This window comes from Octopus bimaculoides, chromosome 19 (assembly GCF_046866305.1).
Source record: "Octopus bimaculoides isolate indiv1 chromosome 19, ASM4686630v1, whole genome shotgun sequence".
Lineage (NCBI taxonomy): Eukaryota > Metazoa > Mollusca > Cephalopoda > Octopoda > Octopodidae > Octopus > Octopus bimaculoides.
This window is the reverse complement of record NC_142946.1, coordinates 27430499-27453676: the sequence shown is the minus strand read 5'-3', so window position 1 is coordinate 27453676 and position 23178 is coordinate 27430499. Positions and strand designations below refer to the sequence as shown.

General features: G+C 36.2%; 1 protein-coding gene across 4 annotated transcripts in view; it reads left to right on the top strand.

The window, feature by feature from the left end:
• LOC106878820 (uncharacterized) overlaps nt 1-23178 on the top strand; it is a 42750-nt gene that overhangs the window by 7573 nt on the left and 11999 nt on the right. The window contains exons 3-4 of one of the 4 annotated variants that reach the window (XR_016245206.1): nt 4778-4845; nt 18086-19633. Coding sequence is in view for 1 of the 4 variants with exons in the window: in XM_089366663.1 (XP_089222789.1) it covers nt 4778-4845 (68 nt within the window). In the remaining 3 variants the exon portion in view is untranslated. Of the gene's footprint in view, nt 1-4777; nt 4846-18085; nt 19634-21562; nt 22161-23178 lie in introns of those variants that run through there. The other 3 variants (XM_089366663.1, XM_089366664.1, XR_001410554.3) reach the window with 3 other exon arrangements.

Below are 23178 nucleotides of genomic sequence, written 5' to 3'. Positions count from 1 at the left end.
CTCTATGCTGATGACCTTGCACTAATTGCCGAGTCACTATCAGAAATAGAAGAGAAGTTTCAGGTGTGGAAGCAAGGACTAGAATCGAAGGGCCTTAGAGTCAACCTAGCTAAAACCAAAGTCCTAATAAGTAGGAAGGCAGACAAAACACAAACCCTTTTGGGTAGATGGCCCTGCTCGATCTGTAGAAAAGGCGTGGGTAGTAACTCTATAAGATGCACCCAGTGCAAGCTATGGACACATAAGAGGTGCAGCAATATCAAAGGAAGGTTATCTAGGAAGTTAGTTTTTGTTTGTAGCAGATGTTCAGGAGCTATAAACACTATGAATGTGCAGAAAACAACTTCTGCCACATTCCAGGGAGAAAAACTAGAAGTGGTTGATAGCTTCCGCTATCTTGGTGACCAAATTAATAGTGGGGGTGGGTACGCTGAAAGCGTAGCTGCTAGAATAAGAATAGCCTGGGCAAAGTTCAGAGAGCTCTTACCTCTGCTGGTGACAAAGGGTCTCTCTCTCAGAGTAAAAGGCAGATTGTATGACGCATGTGTGCGGACAGCCATGCTTCATGGCAGTGAAACATGGGCTGTGACTGCTGAAGACATGCGTAAGCTTGCAAGGAATGAAGCCAGTATGCTCCGATGGATGTGTAATGTCAGTGTGCATACTAGACAGAGTGTTAATACCTTGAGAGAAAAGTTGAACTTATGAAGCATCAGTTGTGGTATGCAAGAAAGACGATTGCGCTGGTATGGTCATGTAGCGAGAATGGATGAGGATAGCTGTGTGAAAAAGTGCCACACCCTAGCAGTGGAGGGAACCTGTAGAAGAGGTAGGCCCAGGAAGACCTGGGATGAGGTGGTGAGGCACGACCTTTGAACATTGCGCCTCACCGTGGCGATGACTTCTGACCGAGACCTTTGGAAAGATACTGTGCGTGAGAAGACCAGGCAAGCCAAGTGAGACCTAAATCGAAGGCCTAAGGCAGCCCACTTATACGTACCTTCCTTCATTGGACATTAAACTCCGCTTGCGAAGACCTGTTGAGGCAAGTGAAATCGAAATCGAACTAAATTCGACGACTGGCACCCATGCCAACACCGTCTCCTTCATTGGACACGAAACTCGGCTTGCGAAGACTTATTGGGGCAAGCGAAAGCGAAACCGTCAATGGCACCTGTGCCCAGCGTCGCCTTCCTGGCACGTTTAAAGACATTTGAACTGGCTCCTGTGCATGTGGCACGTAAAATACACCATTTTGAGCATGGTCGTTGCCAGTACCACCTGACTGGCCTTCGTGCCAGTGGCACATAAAAGCACCTACTACACTCTCGGAGTGGTTGGTGTTAGGAAGGACATCCAGCTGTAGAAACTCTGCCAAATCAGATTGGAGCCTGGTGTAGCCATCTGGTTTCACCAGTCCCCAGTCAAATCGTCCAACTGATGCTAGCATGGAAAGCGGACGTTAAACAACGATGATGATGATGATGACTCTCCCTACCCCTATTTTATTGAGACCATAAAACCAGCCATATCTACATAAAAGAATATGCCTCAGAAGTTGCAAGTAAGATAATGATATATAGAGAAGAGGTGATAACCAGAAAGAGGAAGGACAGGAGTGACTTATCATATTATTATGAAAGGGGCCTAAAATGGAAAACAAAAGAGGTCACAATGAGATCTAAGTGTGGGAATTAAAAGTATGGAAAAAGATGTGCATCAAAACTTAGTAAAATTTATATATTAAAATATATCCTTTATGTTGGAAATCTATATGTCATCTGCATCTGAGGAGAGTGGTTTATTTCAAATTGATGTAATGCTTTCATTGAGTGATTAAATGGAGCCACTTCAAACAGCCTTAATACACTGACACCTGAATATCCATGTTACTTATTTTTGCTTTTTATTCACCTAGCTTCGAGCTGTGCGGACCATACTGGACTGACTTGATGCCTCAACCTAAGTACTTAATTCAACTGAATCTTAATTATTATATATATATATATATATATATATATATATATGATGTGCTTCTTTTAGTTTTCCTCTGCCAAATCCACTCAAGGCTTTGATCAGCCTAGGGCAATAATAGAAGATGGTTGCAAAAGGTGTCATGCAGTAAGACTGAACCCTGACTCATGTGGTTGGGAAGCAAGCTTGCCACACAACCATGCCTGCCTATATATCAACTACTAAACACAAGCGTTTGCACATGCATGCATGCACATGTGCACACACATACACATTAGCCTCACACAAATACACACATCTGTATGCATACTCACACATATATATGTCCATACGTGCATGCACAGACACACACAGGTACACAAAACGCACATTACTCCACACAATACATACACTAGGTTACTTGTACACATACACACACCCAGGCCAATTCATTTGCATGCACACACATGATAACCACACACATATGTACACACATCCATATGCACAACACATTCATAATAGTACATGTAATGCATATACTCCTCATACTGTATGCATTGGGTCACTTACACACATACAAGTCTGCATATTTTTCAGCTCACCCACACTTCCATACTCACACACTCATCCCCATTCATGCATATACATTCACACATACCATTCTCACATACACATCAAGCGCATGAATAAATTTGTTCGACCAGGTCACCATCATTATTTCCCTTTCATTCAACCTCTTTCTTCTGGCTATTTCATCATGCCGATCCCTACAAAAAGATTTTTCCCTGTCTTTTTTTTACAATCTCTCTTCCTTTTTTTACCTCTTAATCCTTTCTGTCAAAGAGCATAGGCTTGAAACATAAAAGACTTTTCCATTCTTCCCAAGTGTTAAACTAATACACCTGTTTGTTGTTCCTACACCTGTCTTCATCTTTTTTTCTGTAAATTATATATCCATATATCCATTCATACCATGCATATATATATAGTTAAATTTAGCAACCAGACAATGGAGCCTGGTGTGGTTTCTGGCCTTGCCAGCACCTGCCAAACCATCCATGGAAAACAGATGTTAAATGATGATGAAGATGATATATATGTATATATGATGATTGCTCCCGGTATGAGTCTTTGAAAGAGATGATTTAAAAAAAAGAAAAGAAACAAAGGGAAAAGGTTTAAAAATAAAAGAAGCTGCATCTATTTGTGATGGATACGTGAATGTAATTCAAGTCCAGGTATGGATTTTGCTATGAAGTCACAATGGGGACAATTTTAATTTTGCCTGGAAATGGACAAATGTGTTTGTTGATTGTTCTATTTCTTCAACTGAAATTGTTTTGATGCATCATGAGAACATTTTATGCCATGCAGATCAATCTAGGCAATAACATTCTCAAGATGTCAAATTAAGCTGTAGAGATTTTAGTGATTGCAATCAACTTATCCTTATACCTAAGGATGGGTCTTCCTTTATCATGGTATCCCTCTACTTGTTGGCCATACAAAAGAATTTTCCGGATGTGATCATCTTTCATTCGAACATGTCCTACCTATCTGCACTGAATTCCCAGCAGCATGCTTTTGATACTGGATGTATCACATTTTTAAAGATTTTGACATTTGATATCTTATCTTGCCATTTTATGTTGCAGATATTGTGCAGACATCACATGTGAAAGGTTTCAACTTCTTTTTTATATGTCTGTAGTAGGAAGTTCATGCTTCTACCCCATACAAAAGTGTGCTCAAAATACAAGATTTATTTTAGTTTTCAGACTGACACTGTGTTTATCCCACAAATGATGGGAAGTTTTCCAAAAGCACTTGTAGCATTAGATAATCTAACATTGATTTCATCATCAAGAGTGTTCTTAAAGTTTACTGTACATCCAACATATTTAAGTGACTTGAGTTATATATATATATATATATATATATATATATATATATATATATATATATATATATATATATATATATATATATATATATATATATACATACACACAGACACATATATTATAACAACACTGGTGGCACCAACACCATCCCTGGGCCTGGAGCCAACCAAAAATGTGCCAGTAATGTGAACACAACCAGTACCCAAGTCCAGAAATATATTGAGTCAGCTGGGACAGCCTTCAAGCAACATTTGAACAACCACAGGTCCTCCTTCAGCATCCTGGAAAGATGACTCATCACATCCTTGGCTAGCCATGTGTGGTGTCTCAAAGATGAAGGGACCCCATATGATATCAAGTAGAAAATCTTAGAGTGGCTGGGGCCCTACATCTATGAGAGCATACACTGCAATCTTTGCATTGCTGAAGAAGCTAGGATACTCAAAGACTCCCTGAAAACTGGGTCACTGAATACTTGCCAAAAAAATCTTCAAGTCATGCATCCATTTCAAGCACTACCTGCTGCAAGCATGGGTTTCCCCGTTCTCTGACAAAACTTGGAAGGGTTCTTACAATTCAAAAGCAGCCCAAGTGCTAAATCCCTTGTTCCCCCTCTCACAGCCCACAAATAGCTGGTCTAAGGGGGATAACCTGTTCTCACTGATGCCTAGCTATTTATTCTTTGATGACTAAATGTCCAATGACCGTAACGGATTTCTACCTCCCAGAAGTGAAAAGTTAAATTTGTCTTCAGACTAGAGTCTGATGAGTCATCCACAAATCTACAGCCTTTGTGGGTGCAAAACCATTGGTCACTCTATGACCAGACATTAACTTAATTACTTTACTGGTCTATACTTCAGAGCGTGCTTCTTTTTTGGATATATGATACATTGATGATATTCTTTTATTTGTTTCAGTTATTTGACTGTGGTCATGCTGGAGCATCGCCTTTTGTGGAACAATTCAACCCCAGGACTTATTTTTTGTAAGCCTAACACTTATTCTATCGGTCTCTTTTGCTGAACTGCTAAGTTACAGGGATGTAAACACACCAACATCGGGTGTCAAGCGAGGGTGGGGGGACAAACATATACATATATATATATATATATACGACAGGCTTCTTTCAGTTTCCGTCAACCAAATCCACTCACAAGGCTTTGGTTAGCCTGAGGCTATAGTAGAAGACACTTGCCCAACATGCCATGCAGTGGGACTGAACCCAGGTTGGGATGCAAGCTACTTACCATACAGCCACTTCATCAACACCTTCACACACACACACACACGTATAGAGGATGTTTATAGTTTTGCCCTTTAAATCAAAATTTCCGTTTTATTTTCCTTGAATACTTTAGCTGGCATTGCTATGTCAGTGGTGGTGCATCCATCACAATGGTGGTGAAGAAGCAGGTAAATTGAAGTCTGCAGGGGCTTTAGCTTCTCTTTTACAGAGCTAAATCAACATCTTGTGTGTGTGTGTGTGTGTGTGTGTGTGTGTGTGTGTGTGTATGGATGTAGGTAAAACCCGAAGCAGTGATGATAAAATGTCTGTATGTGTATATATGAGAGAGGTAGACATTGGTTACTTCCTCTAAGTAACTAGTTTTGTCAGCAACTACTGTTACATAAAATACATCCTTCATAGACTTTAATATGTCTAATTTAATGGATTATTAATACTGACTATGCATGAATTGGTTGTATGAAGCACAGGGCTTGATCTTTTCAAGTGAAAGGAAATGGTTTGTTGCAATAATTATTTCCTAAAGGACTTAACAATATAAGAAAAGTAAAATGCTTTTCATTTATTGAAGTATTTTATTTCACATGACACTTGAGTTTGTCATCAGAAAAGGAGAACATTCTTCAGATATTTCATAATTGTTTTATTTTACTTCACAATGTCAATTATAAAATTATCTTTCTTATCCAAATTGTGGAACAACCTTACAAATGCAGAATCAGAAAGGACATTTTTGGCTTGTCTGAGAGAAATTCCTCTGAAAAGACTATTTTTTAAAAATACCGATTCTTAATAGTATTTTTATTTTAATTTGCTTGAAATAAAAAGAAGATTATTTAATTAGAATTAAAAAGCAATGAAGCGATAAAGAACAATCTTGTCTATATTTTTAGCTGGAAATTACCAAAATTCTAAAACTAGTGAAAATCACAAGTAAATTTTCTTCTATTTCAACTCAACCATATTCAGATTAATCTGCAATATTACACCAAACTTTATCACTTTCAGGGAACCTGAATAACTTGATATTTTCCTCACACTTACCTGAATTACATTTGGTGTCATGTCTACAAAAATTAGCAGTGTATTATCCTAAACAATGCCATAAGGAAAAAAGAAGAATACTGTGTTTTGTAGTTTGAATTCACAGTTTAGTCTAAGACTCCTTTCTACTGTTGTTGCCATCGTTTCTGTAGGGGAGGAGGGGGACCAAAATTAGTAACTGGGGCAAAATGAGTAACTTCTGATTTCTTGTTTTTTCTTCCTACCTGTTTGAAATCATTACATTGCAAATATTACATCATTATTTTGTACTGTTGCATCGTCTTTAGGAGTGAAAATTGGTCAACACAGTTGTTGTCATTGAGGTTCAGTGATTCTGAAACAGAATCAGGTGGCAGGTCTTCTTTTTCCAAGAAATTTTTCCTCAACTGTGATCCAATTGTAATTGAATTGCTAATAAAATATCTTGATAATTTCTGGTGTTTATCAATCAATATTCTTTTCTCTGTTGGATTCCAAGTCAATTTTTTCCCACACTAATGTATAATTTGAGAATTTTCAAATTTAAAAAAATGACGTCTAAAATCGAGTAAGATGAGTAATGTTTAATTTCAATAATTTCTTCTCTTTAATTGCATGGTAAGTAAATATATCATGGAGAGGAGAAGTCCAGCAAATTGTGAAGAAGCTAAAGATAATATTCTATGTTGAGTTTTCTTTTTATTTAGTTGAGTTTTGTTAATTTCAAATCATGTGCTAGTTTTCCCTGATCCTCTTTCATTTGACCTAGATATTAAAAAATTTTTTTTTTGCATTTTTGATGCTTCTGATATCTTGGGATGAATATTGATGTGTATGAGTTTGTTTTCTGGAGAATTGAAGCAACAAGTTTGCCTTTATCTTTGTTTACTCATTTTGCCTCATCTAAATCTGTCTTTTATATGCTCAAAGAGAACGGCGATAGTTTTCTGAAATACTGATCAGATTATGTTATAATATTTTTAATGCATTTAAAGAAGGCCATTTGCTTAGCTGATATATTTTTACTAAGCTTGTGAACATTTGTAAAAAACATATTTTGTTTCAAAGTCAAAAATGCAGTAAAAACACCTAATTTTGCCCCACCCCTATCCCAAAATGCTGGCAATTATTTCAAAGTTGAAGGATTTATTGCGGCATGAGAATTCACATGAAAATGCTAAGAAATTTTGGAGTGAAAGGCAGAAATGTAGGACAATTAGAGTATATTTACATTGGTAGATGAAGATCAACTGAGAAAAATCTCTACTATTTACAATCTTTGGAGAAGTGACTTGATTTTTGTGCAGTAATGAATTTTCTTTCTGTGGTAACAACAATAACTGTGGTGTTATGAGCCAGGCTGTATTGTAGGGAAGGACCAGAAGTGAGGGAGTATGCATGTCCTGTCAGAAGTGGGGCCTGTGGGTCCCACCGGAAGGGCCATGGTGGGTATGTGGGGTCGGTGAGGCACGAGCAGTTAGTTAGCAGTGGACAGCGTATGAGAGTAAACCTGTTAGACAGTATGGCAGCAGAGAGAGCATGTGCACGTTGTGAACGACCCCTTCCACATAGATAGATGGTACAATGGCAGACAGAGCCCATGGATGTTGTGAGTGACCCTTCTAGATAGACAAGTAAGACTACAGTAGTTCTCTCTCTGCTTCTATCTTTTCCTCTTTCACATTACAAGCTATTTCAGCTAAAAAAAAAAAAAATGATGGGTATGGTCTGCATTTTGAACAAGATGGTTAGACCATTTTGTGGCGAGGGAGACGTTGCCGCTTGGTTGAAAAAAATTAAGTTGGTGGCAAGACTCCACAGTATAGATGACCTAGCGAGTTTCATACTGTTGTACCTTGATGGATCAGCGTTGGCGCTATACCTGGAAATGGAGGAGAAGGACCAGTTAAGCACAGAAAACATTGAAGTCCAGCTGATGGAGGCTTTTACGGAAGGGCCATTCATGGCATATGGTCGACTGCAGAAAGTGAAGTGGACGGGTGAACAGGTCGATGTGTTTGCCAATGAAATCAGGAGATTGGCCAAACTTGCAGGATACAAAGACGAAGGACTGGAACAAACAGTTAAATTTGCATTTGTGACAGGATTTCCTGACCACATGTCAGTTGAACTGCAAAAGTTGCTGAATATTCACTTCATGGTGATGGGAGAAGTAGTATCTCGGGCCAGAGTCCTTACCTTGTGTTGCAGGATAACACTGCTAGCCGTGACTGCAACAATGAGAAGGAGTCAAACAAAGAGTGGCAGAGAGGGATCAAACAAGGAATGTGTGTGACCCTTCAAAGGGCAGTGTTTTTGGTGTCAGGGTTCGCATATGGTGAGAGACTGCAAGGAACCCAAGCCTGGAGTAATTTGCTATCAATGCAGACAAATAGGCCACATCACAAGTGAATGCGTTCAGGGAAATGGTCTAAGGGAGACTACTGTGCCGGTAATTGTCCTATCAAAAGAATAGAGGCATGTATACGGTCGTTGCCAGTAGTGGCCGTCGTGGTGGCGGGAAAGGTTGTGGAGAGGCATCATCGCACCATCAATACCATAGTAGAGAGGGGCCACATATCACTGGTCGAGGCAGTTATTTGGTATAATATGTTGCCCAGGTTGGGACAGGCTGAGGAGCCAGTGTCACACAGGGCAATATTTGAGTATGAATGGAGACATCCATGTACTGCATCGCCACAACCCACAGAAGAGAAAGAGCATGCCTTTGTGCAGGTTAGGAAAAGGGGACAATAACCTCTGTAAATTCGAGCAACAATGTGTCTGTAGATGGCATGTCATGTCATGTTTTGGATGTGCACAGGAGACCATCACTGCTATGGAGGATGGAGCCAACAGTAATGGACAAGAGGACGAAGCTGGGTGTGGGCAGGTTGGTTGAATGATCTTCAGATTGGGGGGGGGGTTGTTATTAGCCAGGCTGTGTTGTAGGGAAGGACCAGAAGTGAGGGAGTACGCATGTCCCATCAGAAGTGGGGCCTGTGTGTCCCACAGGAAGGGCCACGGTGGACATGCGGGGATGGCAAAGCACGAATGGTTAGTTGGCAGTGCACAGTATACAAGAGCAGACCTGTTAGATGGTAGGGCGGCAGAGCATGTGGACGTTGTGATTGACCCTTCCAAATAGACATATAAAGCTACCGTAATTCTCTCTCTGCTTCCGTCTTTTCCTCCTTCACATCGCAATAATGATATCAAAGTCTTTGAAATTTTTCTATGACTTTTTGAAATATCTTCAGTGATATTTAAGAATGCATTGTACACATCTGTTAAGATGCAAAATGAAATTATATGATTTATGAAAGATGTTGTCTTGAATCAAATAAGTGATGATATTCATCAATCAGATACCACCTTTCTTTTACTATTAAATGCAATCAAATAATATTAGTAGGATCATGAGATCCTACTAATATTAAAAATATCTTAGTCATTATAGAGTTTGTAAAAGTGGTGGGGGGCATATCAGAAAGTCCAATTGCTTTAACTATGACCAAAAACTTAAAGGCTGAAATTTTGGCTAATGCTATATTGTTTAAAGTATTGAAGATGCTAGACTAAAGTTAGAAAATATTAAATCTCAGTGCTATGATGGTGCTTCAATAATATCTAGCTGAATTGCTGGTGCCCAAGAAATATTGCAACAGAAATACCATATGTGCGCAACTTCAATCACCAGTTACATTTAGTTATAGTTCATGCAGTTGAAGTGCTTTTTTAGCATTTATTGGAATAACAGTGGTCTGGGCATCTAGCAACTATTATCACAACACTTACCAATCATGAACACATAGTGCAAGTGCTTCAGAATGTTGAAAATGATAGTTCTAAGATAAACACCAATTGGTATTTTGAAACAGATTACAAGCCTCAGATTTATCTTTTATTGCCATTCTTCTTGAAGATATTCTGAAAGTTTATTTTTGTTGTTGTATCCAGGTGATCTTTTATTTTGAGCATGTGTATTTCTTTGTGTAACTAATCTGAGGCACTAGTCTCTATGTAGCCTATGATTGTGAGAAGTTTGGTATTTCTTATGAGAATTTTACTTTGATAAGAATTCTCTAGAGTTCAATATTACTTTTGAACACTATTCTGATGTAATATCATCTGCACATTGTTTGGGCTGCATGAGTCAGGCCCTCGGGGAAGAAGACATATGCTTCAAATGGCACTGTACTGTTTACTGGAAAAGGCATTGAAGAATTCATGTCTGCTTTAACAGCAAAGAAGTTAACTAGAAAAAATAATTGGTGTAATGCTGATCTTACTGGTAATTGTTAGAAGAAATAGCACTAAGACTTAACAGTCACTCTAGCCATGTTATATATAGATTGAACATGTTACTTGATAAAAAATAACTGAGACTTTTAGTGAAAATTAACTTTTTTTATAGTAATTGGTGCTAAAGCAAAATAACAATGGATAAAGTATTGGATTATGTTTTAATGGTTGCTATGTTCAAATTCACAGCAGACATTTTATCATATTTCATGGGAGAAACATTAAAATAATACAACTATCTGGAAGAAAAGTGTGAAAATATTTTGTTGAAGTAGTTTAATTGAATTTACATTTTTTATCTGATCTTATCAAAATTGTCTATTTAAAAGCATATTTAAGTAGAATTAATGCAGAAGCAGAACACCATCTACCAAACAGTATCAGATACATTATAATTAGGACACCTACACATCTAAATGTTCCTCTATTGACAAAGTCTTATTACATTAATTACTACAATCTTTAAGTAAATAGAAAAATTTGTTAAACATCACTGATATATTCATGAAGTGGTAAGCTCCCAGGAATGAGAACCCAGGTTCAAAATTTCCCCAAGATGCGTGATGAAGGCCAGAGGGTATATCAGCCAAAATGTTCTCATTCCTAAGGTATATTTTCGATGTTATTATTATTATTATTATTATTATTATTATTATTATTGTTCAGTAGTTTTATTTTTATAACGTTCTTTCACTTCACTACCGAGTGCAGCTCTGTGCGCCTTGGGTATGTGCTGTGGTTTGCTGTGATGCTCTTATGGTTACTGTATTGAAAGTGTTTTGCGTAGGATGTGTGCAGTACCCAGTGGTGCAATTTTCTGTATGTTATATATATTTGTAAGTCCTGGTGTTTTTGTTATGTATTTGTCTGAATATTTTTTTATTATACCTAAGGCACCTACTATGATAGGAATTGTTTCTGTTTTTAAATTCCATATTCGAGTTACCTCTATTTCCAGGTCTTTGTATTTTGAAAGTTTTTCCATTTCTTTTAGGGAAACGTTGTCATCTGCTGGTATTGATACATCTATTAGAAAGCATTTTTTTTCTTCATGATCTTTGACAACTATATCTGGTCTATTTGCTTTAATTTCTCTATCTGTGTGTATTGGCATATCCCAGAGTATGGTTGCTTTCTCGTTTTCTGTGACCTTTTCTGGCGTGTGTTTATACCATCTTTTTTCTGTTGTTATTCCATAGTGTTGGCATAGCTTCCAGTGTATATAGGTCCCAGCTCTGTCGTGTCTGTGAATATATTCCTTCTTAGCCAGGACTGGGCAGCCAGAGATAATATGATTTATTGTTTCTTGTCCATCTCCACATATTCTACAGTTACTTGTTATGTTTCTTTTCATTATATATTTTTGGTAATTTCTGGTGGGGAGGCTTTGGTCTTGTGCAGCAATTAAAAATCCTTCAGTCTCTGCTTTGAGTCCTGAGCTTCTCAACCATTGCTGGGATTTTTCTCTGTCTATTTCTTTTGCATTTAGTTTAGCCCAGTATTTACCATGTAGGGGCTTTTCTTGCCATTGTTTTATCATGGTCCATTGCTGTTCTAGTTTTTGTTTGGATTTCATTTGTTTTATAGCTTTTGTTGTTTCTTCTTCTTCTTCTTCTTCTTCTTCTTCTTCTTCTTCTTCTTCTTCTTCTTCTTCTTCTTCTTCTTCTTCTTCTTCTTCTTCTTCTTCTTCTTCTTCTTCTTCTTCTTCTTATTTGTTAGGTAGTATGATTTCTTGTTTGTATTTATCAGCTTCCTTAAATACTGAAAACAGTTTTTTGTTTTGCTCGTGTTTTGTGGCTATTTGAATTAGTTTTCCTTGCTTCTGGAGTAGGTATTTTTGCAGTCCTATGGTGGTTATTTTGTAATAGTTTTCTAGCTGTATAAGACCCCTGCCACCTTCAGTGCGTTGTATATATAGCCTTTCTATGTCAGATTTTGGGTGGTGCATCCTATATCCTGTCATTATTTTTCTTGTTTTCCTGTCTATTTTAGATAGTCCGTTTAGTGTCCAGTTAAGGATATTGTAGCTGTAACTTATAACTGGGACAGCTAAAGTGTTGATACCCATTATCTTGTTTTTAGCATTGAGCTTTGTTTTTAGTATTGATCTAACTCGTCTATAGTACTCTTTCTTTATTTTTTTCTTTCATTTGTGTATGTTGTATCCTATCTAGTTCATTGACTCCTAAATATTTGTATGGTTGGCTTTCGTCTAGTTCTCTTATTTCATTGGCTTTATCTAGTGTTATGTTGCTACTTTTAACTAATTTTCCTCTTTTCAGGGTTGCTTTGGCACATTTTTCTAATCCGAATTTCATATCTATTTCCTTGGTAAAGCCGTGTACTGTCTGTAGTAGTGTTTCCAACTCTTTGTCATTTTTTGCATATAATTTTAGGTCATCCATATAAAGAAGGTAGCTGACTGTTTTCCCTTAGCATTTGTAACCGCATCCAGTTCTATTTAGCAATTCAGTTCAAGGTGTGAGTGCCAGGTAGAACAGGAGTGGAGAGAGCGTGTCTCCCTGGAATATTCCTCTTCTAATGGGGATGGCTTTCGTTTTCACAAGTCCCTCTTTGGTTTGGAGCTGTAGCACTGTCTGCCATTTGTTCATTGAGTGCCTTATGTATTTTATAATAATTGGTGCCACCTTGTTTATGGCTAGTGTTTCCAGAATCCACGTGTGGGGAACACTGTCGAAAGCCTTTTGGTAGTCCACCCAGGCCATACTGAGGCCTTTCTTCTTTCTGCGGCTGTCTTCAGTTATGGCTTTATTGATCAATAATTGATCTTTACAGCCATATGAGCCCTTGCAGCATCCCTTCTGCTCTTCTGGAAACAGGTTGTTATTTTCCAGGTGCTTACTCAATCTCTGCGATATTATTGCAGTAAAGGCTTTGTAGATCGTAGGGAGACAGGTTATAGGTCTATAGTTTTGTGGTTTCTCCGTTTCCGTGGATTTGGGAATTAAGATGGTTTTCCCTTTCGTGAGCCATTCAGGCATTGTCTCTGGCTCTGCTAGTATGTTGTTAAAGTTTTCTGCCAGCTTTTTATGCATTCCGGTCAGGTGTTTTAACCAGAAGTTGGGGATCTTGTCGTGCCCAGGTGCCTTCCAGTTGCTTAGTCTTTGCAGTGTCTGGGTGACCTCTTCAGTTGTTATAGGGGTCCAGAGTTGCTCAGGTGCTAAGTTCGTTGTTTTAATGGTCCTTTTCTGGGGTTGTTGCTTCACCGACCATATTTGTTTCCAGAATTCTTCCAGTTCTTCTGCTGTTGGTGCTGCAGTAATGTCTATTTTATTTTTACCCAGTTCTTGGTAGAGTTTTTTGGGGTTGGATTTGAACTGTTTGTTTTGTTCAAAGAAACGTTGGCATTTCTCATACCGGCGGATCCTTTGTGCTTTGGCAAGGATGTCTTGCTTTAGTTTTTCCTTTGCCTCAGGTAAGTCTTTTTCTGTAATGCTGTATTTGTACAGTATTTTTGTTTTCTTCTTGTTACTTAGTTGTGTTGATTGTTTACTAATTTCATTGGGAATCGATAAATCTTTTCTCTTTTTTTAAATTTTGTACTGGATGTTATTTATCCACAAGGTCTGTTTGGGTGGTAGAACTCCTGTTCGGATGGGTTTGAGTGAGTATCCTGCTTCTTTTGTGGCTGCAGTGGCTGCCGCATATATTATGTCATTTAGCTCAGTAATATTGCCAGTTGTTTCTGTGGTTGTTAGTTCCGTGACGGCCAGGTTTATGCTATTTATTATTGATGTTGTTTTATTGTCTATTTTGATTTTTGGGAGATATAATCTGTGGTCCATTCTAAGATCTGTGGTCCATTCTAAGATCTGTGGTTTTCAGTTCTTTGGTTATTCTCATTTTCATAGTATCGTAATTATTAGGTTTCCCTTCGTTATTCCCAGGCTTTAGATTTGTTTTGCCTTCCTTTTCATTCATATGTTTGTCTGTGGTGTTCTGGAATGGTGCTTTTTGTACACTATTATACATCTCTACGGTCTGGGTTTGTTGTTTTTTGTTTACTTCGTTTTTGCCGGAAATGTTACGCTATTATTATTATTATTATTATTATTATTATTATTATTATTATTTTTCAGGTCACTGTGAAGGTGCATGGCTCAGTGGCTAGAGCATTGAGCTTACGATCATGAGGTTGTAAGTTTGATTCCCTGACTGGGCTGCGAGTTGTGTTCTTGAGCAAGACACTTTATTTCATATTGCTTCAGTTCACTCAGCTGTAGAAATGAGTTGTGATATCACTGGTGCCAAGCTGTATCGACCTTTGCCTTTCCCTTGGATAACATTGGTAGTGTAGAGAGAGGAGGCTGGTATGCATGGGCAACTGCAAGTCTTCCATAAACAACCTTGCCCAGACTTGTGCCTCGGAGGGTAACTTTGTAGGTGCAATCCAATGGTCATTTATGATTGAAGGGGGTCCCCGATTCAGGTCACTGCCTGGAATTGAACTTGGAATGTTGGGGTTAGTAGCCTGCGCTCTTAACCACTATGCTATATGCCCATGGACGTAGTGGTTAAGAGCACAGGCTACTAACCCCAAGATTCCGAGTTCAATTTCAGGTAGTGACCTGAATAATAGTAATAATAATAATAATAATAATAATAATAATAATAATAACTTAGGAATGAGAACCCAAGTTCGAAATTTCCCCAAGACACCTGATGAAAGCTGGAGGGTATATCAGCCGAAACGTTGTGTTAAGAACAAACAAGATGAGGACAAATATCTGTCAAATGTAAATAATGTACATAATTCCTCATCTCTTCAATATAGAACTCCATAATTAACAAGTTCTTTATGCAGAAGGCATCCTGGGGAAAATTCATTTGTTAGTCTTTTGTTTGTACTAGCCATTCTAGATGTGGTTACTTTTATGTACTTCACAATATTACTTTAAAATCTTTAGTAAAAGTAGGCAGATAAGCCATATAAACATCACACGTATTCAAAATTATTTAATTATACTTATAGAACTGACACCCAACATAGACAAAATTTAATTGACATTGACAATTCACCACCAAAAACAATATCTAGAAGATAGAATAATGGTTGCAAGCAGGAGGATTTTATTTGGGAAGGGAACTAATGCTTATTAGCAGTAAGAAAGGCATGGCTGTTATTTCTTAATTCCTATGTATTCCAACATGCTTCATGTCAAAAAACAAACATTCCAATTTGTGGTAATTTGTTTATGCATTATAAAAGTGTCAAACACAACTTATCTTGAATTACTGTTTTGATCTTAAGACATAACTATTCTTTCTGGAGAACTTCACAAATGGGTGGTTTCAAATTAGAATGCAGATGAAGCACTCCTCACCCCTCATGTATCAACTCTTTAGAATTATGAAAATTTAATATTTCCCTTAAAATACTGTCGAATGGTATTTTTAATCCTTTTCAGTAATAGACCCCTTAAATGTATCTGTAGTATTCTGTATTAAGTTGAATTATTTAGTTTATTTTATATCGCAATTTGATAACAATATTGTTATTTGTTTTGTTCTAACAAAGGACTTCACTCCAAGAGCACCAGTTTTTTTACTGTTTGCTGAACTTATAAGATAATGCATATATGCTCCTTTAGTACCCATAATTGTTATGTTTTGAAATATGTACTCTATTCTTCATAAATATATTTAGTTGTTATATTTATTGCTTATAGTTTAGATTTTGAGTGAAATAAAATCTTGTTTTATTAGTATTCTTTATCCCAGTTTACATCTATTACAAACCATGTTACTCCCTATTTATACTAAAATCATAAAAGATTTATGTTTTAAATCTATTTGTAGTTATTTTTAAATAAAATGTTAACTAAAATCCATTCAATATTTCTTCTGATTTGATTTCTTTCACTGTTTTCAAGAAAAATTAAGGGATCTTTTCTGTTTAGTTGCCAGTAGCTGCCAGCATCAATTTTCTGTTTGAATTGATTTCATATTCAGTCTAATGATACACTTTTATGAGCTAATTAATGACGTGAAAGTAATTTTCGCTATAAATCAATAAATAAAGAGTTATTAGTAATTAAAATTTGAAAGCTTTGGTACTTTTAGCTAATTGTAAGCCACAGACACATTCGTGTCTGTTTCAATAGTAACAAGTGGAAACATGAGAACTCTTTTGCCTGTTGCTATAGGAAAAGTTTGTGAGGAAGCATGTGTTGACAGCAGTCTTTGAAAAGTCTTTTATCTGCGAGGAAGCACATGTTGATTATTTGTGTGATTATGGCAGCAAGCTCCAGTAACTTTGCTTCTATGATGGAAAAATTGTAAACAGAGGAGGATATTGTGTTGTATCTTCAAGAAAAAGGTATTATACCCCAAAGAAAATTATGTAAAACAAGACATGTTATGTGTACTAAAAGACGTGGTAGGAACATTTACTGGCAATGCTCACGCTGAGAATGTATGGAGTCTGTGTCGGTGAGGAGAGACACATGGTTTGAAGGTGGGACCCTTCCTCTTAGGACTGCAGTGCTCTTCCTTTACTCATGGGTTAAGGAATTGACTTCAGTCCAGTTTTGTGTTGAAGAACTATGGATGAACCATTGCACAGTTGTTGACTACAACAACTATGTTACAGAAATATGTGCAGAGGACTTGCTCCGTTATCCAATTCAAGTTGGTGGTCCTGGGAAGATTGTTGAGATTGATGAAACAGTCTTCTCAAGACGCAAGTACAACTGAGGAAGGGTCCTACCTGAGCAGTGGGTTTTCAGAGGAGTGTGTCATGAGACCAGACAGGTTTTTCTGTATGCAGCCCCATGTTGAAATCGTGACACACTGGAAGAAAACATACATCATTCAATTCTTCCAAGAACCACAATTTTCAGTGATTTGTGGAGGGTGTACTCTCACATTCCTGAAATTGATGGCTACAATTTTGAGCATAGAATGGTGAATCACAACGTTAGGTTTGTTAACCTGAAAGATGGTACCTACACTCAACAAGTGGAGAGTGCATGGGCCCCTGTGAAGCAAGGTAATAAATGACACTGTGGCACTCACCATTCTATGATAGATTCATATCTCTGTAAATTTATGTGGCACAGGAGGTATGAAAATTGTGATTTGTTTGAAAAATTAATTGAATGCATTTCTAACTTTCAATTTCAATTTTAAAAATATTTTATAATGTGTTGCTTATTGCATGCTTAAATGTTTGTTTTTTAAGCATATTTTGTTCAGTCTTAATTTCACATATAACATACAAACATGTACATCTTTTGAAACATTGTCATTTTATAAGATTTTGCTGGCAAATTTTAAAATTAATATAGTCATTTATCTACATGGAAGAAAAATACCAGAGAACTTTCATCTAATTCTTCCAAATCTTTCTGTTAAAAATTGTAATGTGTTTATCGCATGTAGCATGTTGTCCATCACATTTGCATTAAATGCATATTGAATGCTTAAATATTTGTTTTTTAAGCATATTTAAATTGTAATTAAACATATTTAAATTGTTTGTTTAATGTTTGTTTCTTTTTATCATTGAGCATTGAAGTGGTTGTGAAGTGTGCTAAAAATAACAACTAAATAAAATTTATTTACATGAAAGAAAATTACTGGAGACATAATGTGTTGTTTACAAATATTGACAATGTGCTATTTTCAGGATGTTGATGACAAAATGTGCAGTCATGCACAAAATGACAGCTTCCAAATCCTGTTTCCTGACTGGGTAAAAATGGATCAAACTTTAAACCTTTAAAACTTTTTAAAAACATTTTACTGGAAATTTAGTTTCGGCTAATGTATTATTGTGCCAAATTTTAAGATTTTTGGTAAACTTCAATTTTTGGAACCACTGGCAACCAAACCAAAAAAGATCCAAGTTAAGTTCTATATCAAAGGTAAACTTATTTCAAAGTTGTAGCATTATGTTCCTTATGTCTTCCACATTTTTCACTGCTGTCTTGCATGCACAAACACATACATAAACATATTGGTAGTTATTAGCAATCAATCAGCTTTGTTCAATTCTCTTGGTACTAAAATGTTATCAGCCATGTGATCCTGCCTTGGCATTAAATTGTTATTAATCATATGACCGTTTTTTGAACCTCAAAGGAAGTATCTTAAGCTGCTTCTGATTATTGATTGCACCATAAAGCTGAATTGAACAATCACAGCAGCTACTCGCCAACTGCCTTTTGGAATCATAGGACATGGATTTATTGAAGAGACCTTACAGGATAGATTGATTGCCTTTCTGCATCTTGCATGAATCACAATGTGCACACTGTTAATTATGGTATTTCATATCATGCATTAAGCTAACATGTTTGATGAATGCATTTATGTACTGATGAATTCAATTACACATTATAGATTAACTTTTCACCCCATTCAAAATATATGCACTTTCACAACTAAAGGCATTGTTTTGAAATTATGAACATTGCTTGAACAATGAGCAATTTTTCCTGGCCTTACTAAATCTTAATTTTGGTTACAAATATTCTTCACATATGTAAATGTGTATTGGTAATTTATCAACACACACAATACACTAAAAATATGTCCTTATTTTTTCCTGAATTCTTGCTGACACATTAAAATCAACTTTTTATTCTATCATGAACATATTTTGTTTGTCTTACTACTCATGTCCTTTTAAAACTCAGTGAATCCACTAGTTCTCAGTTTTATAAACTTACTAGCAGTATAACCCGACCTTGTCTGGGTGTGACTTATGCCATCTACGATAAGTCTTGCTAGCTGAAAATCAACTAAAAAAGAAAGCCTTACAACGAAAAAACCCTTATGATGTAAATATGTTCATAATTCAAAAGACGATGAAATTAATAGGGAAAGTCTGAAAGCTGTTTTGCGTAAAATTATTAAGCATACTTAAATTTCATCCGTGTAATTGGCTATAGAAATGCTTGTGCAAAACAACTTTTTGCGCTGCCCTGATTATACATAGCAGAGTAATCCCTTTTAGCAGGAGCTAGGACGGCAATTTCTGATGAAGCAATTGCTGGCGATCTGTTGCTACACAGTTTTGCCAGAATTCTATCAGATTGGGCACAAGATGTTGATGCACCATTTTGCATTATGTTCAAAATAGCTTCTGGAATGTGGTGCATTGGTAAACTTCAATTTTTGGAACCACTGGCAACCAAACCAAAAAAGATCCAAGTTAAGTTCTATATCAAAGGTAAACTTATTTCAAAGTTGTAGCATTATGTTCCTTATGTCTTCCACATTTTTCACTGCTGTCTTGCATGCACAAACACATACATAAACATATTGGTAGTTATTAGCAATCAATCAGCTTTGTTCAATTCTCTTGGTACTAAAATGTTATCAGCCATGTGATCCTGCCTTGGCATTAAATTGTTATTAATCATATGACCGTTTTTTGAACCTCAAAGGAAGTATCTTAAGCTGCTTCTGATTATTGATTGCACCATAAAGCTGAATTGAACAATCACAGCAGCTACTCGCCAACTGCCTTTTGGAATCATAGGACATGGATTTATTGAAGAGACCTTACAGGATAGATTGATTGCCTTTCTGCATCTTGCATGAATCACAATGTGCACACTGTTAATTATGGTATTTCATATCATGCATTAAGCTAACATGTTTGATGAATGCATTTATGTACTGATGAATTCAATTACACATTATAGATTAACTTTTCACCCCATTCAAAATATATGCACTTTCACAACTAAAGGCATTGTTTTGAAATTATGAACATTGCTTGAACAATGAGCAATTTTTCCTGGCCTTACTAAATCTTAATTTTGGTTACAAATATTCTTCACATATGTAAATGTGTATTGGTAATTTATCAACACACACAATACACTAAAAATATGTCCTTATTTTTTCCTGAATTCTTGCTGACACATTAAAATCAACTTTTTATTCTATCATGAACATATTTTGTTTGTCTTACTACTCATGTCCTTTTAAAACTCAGTGAATCCACTAGTTCTCAGTTTTATAAACTTACTAGCAGTATAACCCGACCTTGTCTGGGTGTGACTTATGCCATCTACGATAAGTCTTGCTAGCTGAAAATCAACTAAAAAAGAAAGCCTTACAACGAAAAAACCCTTATGATGTAAATATGTTCATAATTCAAAAGACGATGAAATTAATAGGGAAAGTCTGAAAGCTGTTTTGCGTAAAATTATTAAGCATACTTAAATTTCATCCGTGTAATTGGCTATAGAAATGCTTGTGCAAAACAACTTTTTGCGCTGCCCTGATTATACATAGCAGAGTAATCCCTTTTAGCAGGAGCTAGGACGGCAATTTCTGATGAAGCAATTGCTGGCGATCTGTTGCTACACAGTTTTGCCAGAATTCTATCAGATTGGGCACAAGATGTTGATGCACCATTTTGCATTATGTTCAAAATAGCTTCTGGAATGTGGTGCATTACTGCAGTCTGTTGCTGTCATTTTAAACCGGTTGCTGTCTTTCCCCAGCAAACTCTCTTCTTTGGAGGCATAATCTATGTATATATTATACAGAACAACAAAAGTTATAATAGATGGCAGTGTCGATACTTTTCACATATCTGTAATTTTTCAGATTAACACCCACACGATTACCCAACCCTAATCCTAACACTAACCCTAACACTAACCCTAAACCCTAACCCTAACCCTAAAAACCGTAACCGTAACATTAATCCTAAACCCTAACCCTGACCCCCTAGTGAAAATCTTGGTAAATTTACAAAACATTGACGAACATGAGTTATATTTTACTGAATGATTGTGTACTTGCACGTGTATGCTTTTGAGAGAGCGAGAGAGGAAGAGGTAGAGAGGGGGAGAGAAAGGAATAGGGGTAGTTAAAAGTTTTCTTATGACTGCTTCACTTCACTGCCTATTACTTCATTAGAAATCTAAGGATGCACATAAGCACATAATAGAGAAAAATGAAACAAATATGGATGACTTGCTCCGAAACACCACCGAGTGGGGAACACTTCTCAAAAATAACCTGCAGTTGTTTCCTTCCAAATTCTACATGCTTGAAATGTACATACATCAAGGTACATTTGTACAAAATTTCATGAAAAAATATTGATTTTCCTGGAAGTTAAGAGGAATTTAAGTGGAATTTCCGAATATTGTACCCCCCCCCCTTCCAAAACACTTTCACCGAAAACTTTTGTATATTTGGAATCTACATAATAAATAATATATGCATAGAAAATTTCATAAAAAAATATTCATTTTAATGAAAGTTTTGACCTTCCAAAGTTGGTGGGTACAACTCTGTAGTTATGCCATCAATGTTTTGTAAATATACTACGATGTGAATGATTGTGTTCACTTGCACGTGTATACGTTTGAGAGAGCGAGAGAGGAAGAGGGGGAGAAATAAATAGAGATTGAGAGCAATGTGTATGTTGTTGTCACAGGTCATGTATGTGTGGTTGTGTGTGTTTTTACGTATCTATGTTATGAAAAATAGGTAAAGAATACTGAGATTAAAGTTTAATCTATGACGTTGTATGTATCACTTTCTCTCTCTCTCCCTCTCCCATTCTTACTTTCTATATTTTTATGTTGAGCGCGTGTGTAAGAATGGCGTTCCAGGTAGCAGGGATGAAATATAAAAGTTGCTAGAAACAACAGCCAAATCTCCCTTAAATCACACAAAGTAAACAGAATTTTAAAAATCTAATTACTGCACTGGTATCGAATTGAAAGGTAAACATTATCCTTCTATTAGTCTTATATTAAAAACTTGAGTAGCAATGTTATTCTCAGTTAAGATTTTTAGAGGTTAACTTAACTATATCATCATTAAATATTATTGTTCCTCAAAAAATTATTTTGCAACAAATCCTAAATTCCATCATGCTGTTGCTGTAGTATGCACTGAAACTCCTATACTTTTTCTTAATTGGTATGTTCATTGCAATAAAAACAGGATGAGTTAGTAAAATTTCACAGAGAATATATTGGTAGAGAGCTTTATAAGCTACTTTTTCAAGGTATCATTAGATTCAGAATATCACCTTACTGCTACAAGTATTAGTAATGAAAGATAAACTGTCACAAGATAAGTGTATTTTATTCTCAAACTATAAATTCGTCCTCTGACTTGAATGCATACTCACTTCTACAGATTGATGATATGATTGAAAATTTCCATCATAAAAATTTTCCTCTGCTTTTGAACTTATGATCATCAAAAGTTCACTGCAATTAAAGTAGAGTGAAGACTATCGATTTTGCCATGTTCCTTTCAGTGTTATAAATAGCATCTTATGTTTTCAGAGGATTAGTTACAAAGTTGTATTGGAAAATAGAATTTTCATTCCAATGTGCTTGCCCAAAAACAACAGATTCCTGATTTGACTTTCATACATGGTACTGTTCTATTATGTTGATTTGTTTAAAAAACAAAAAATATCTCTATGTTACTGGGACTGGAGAAAGTGCAGTGAAGTTTAGGTAGTCTGAACAAAACAACTGCAAACATTTATGCAAAAACATGAAACACAAATCATTGCAAGAGGACAGTGAGTAATACAAATACATAAAGGGTGTATAATCAACAAGAAATATGGAATCCCATGTAATATGTACATGTGTGTGAAATTGACTGCAAATGAAAGCTGCAAAAAAATTTGTTAACTTTGGACACGTCTGCTGCAAAGATGTGTCTGTGAATGAATGATGTTTGCAGGGCAATTTTTTTCATTTTTAAAACTAAAATGAA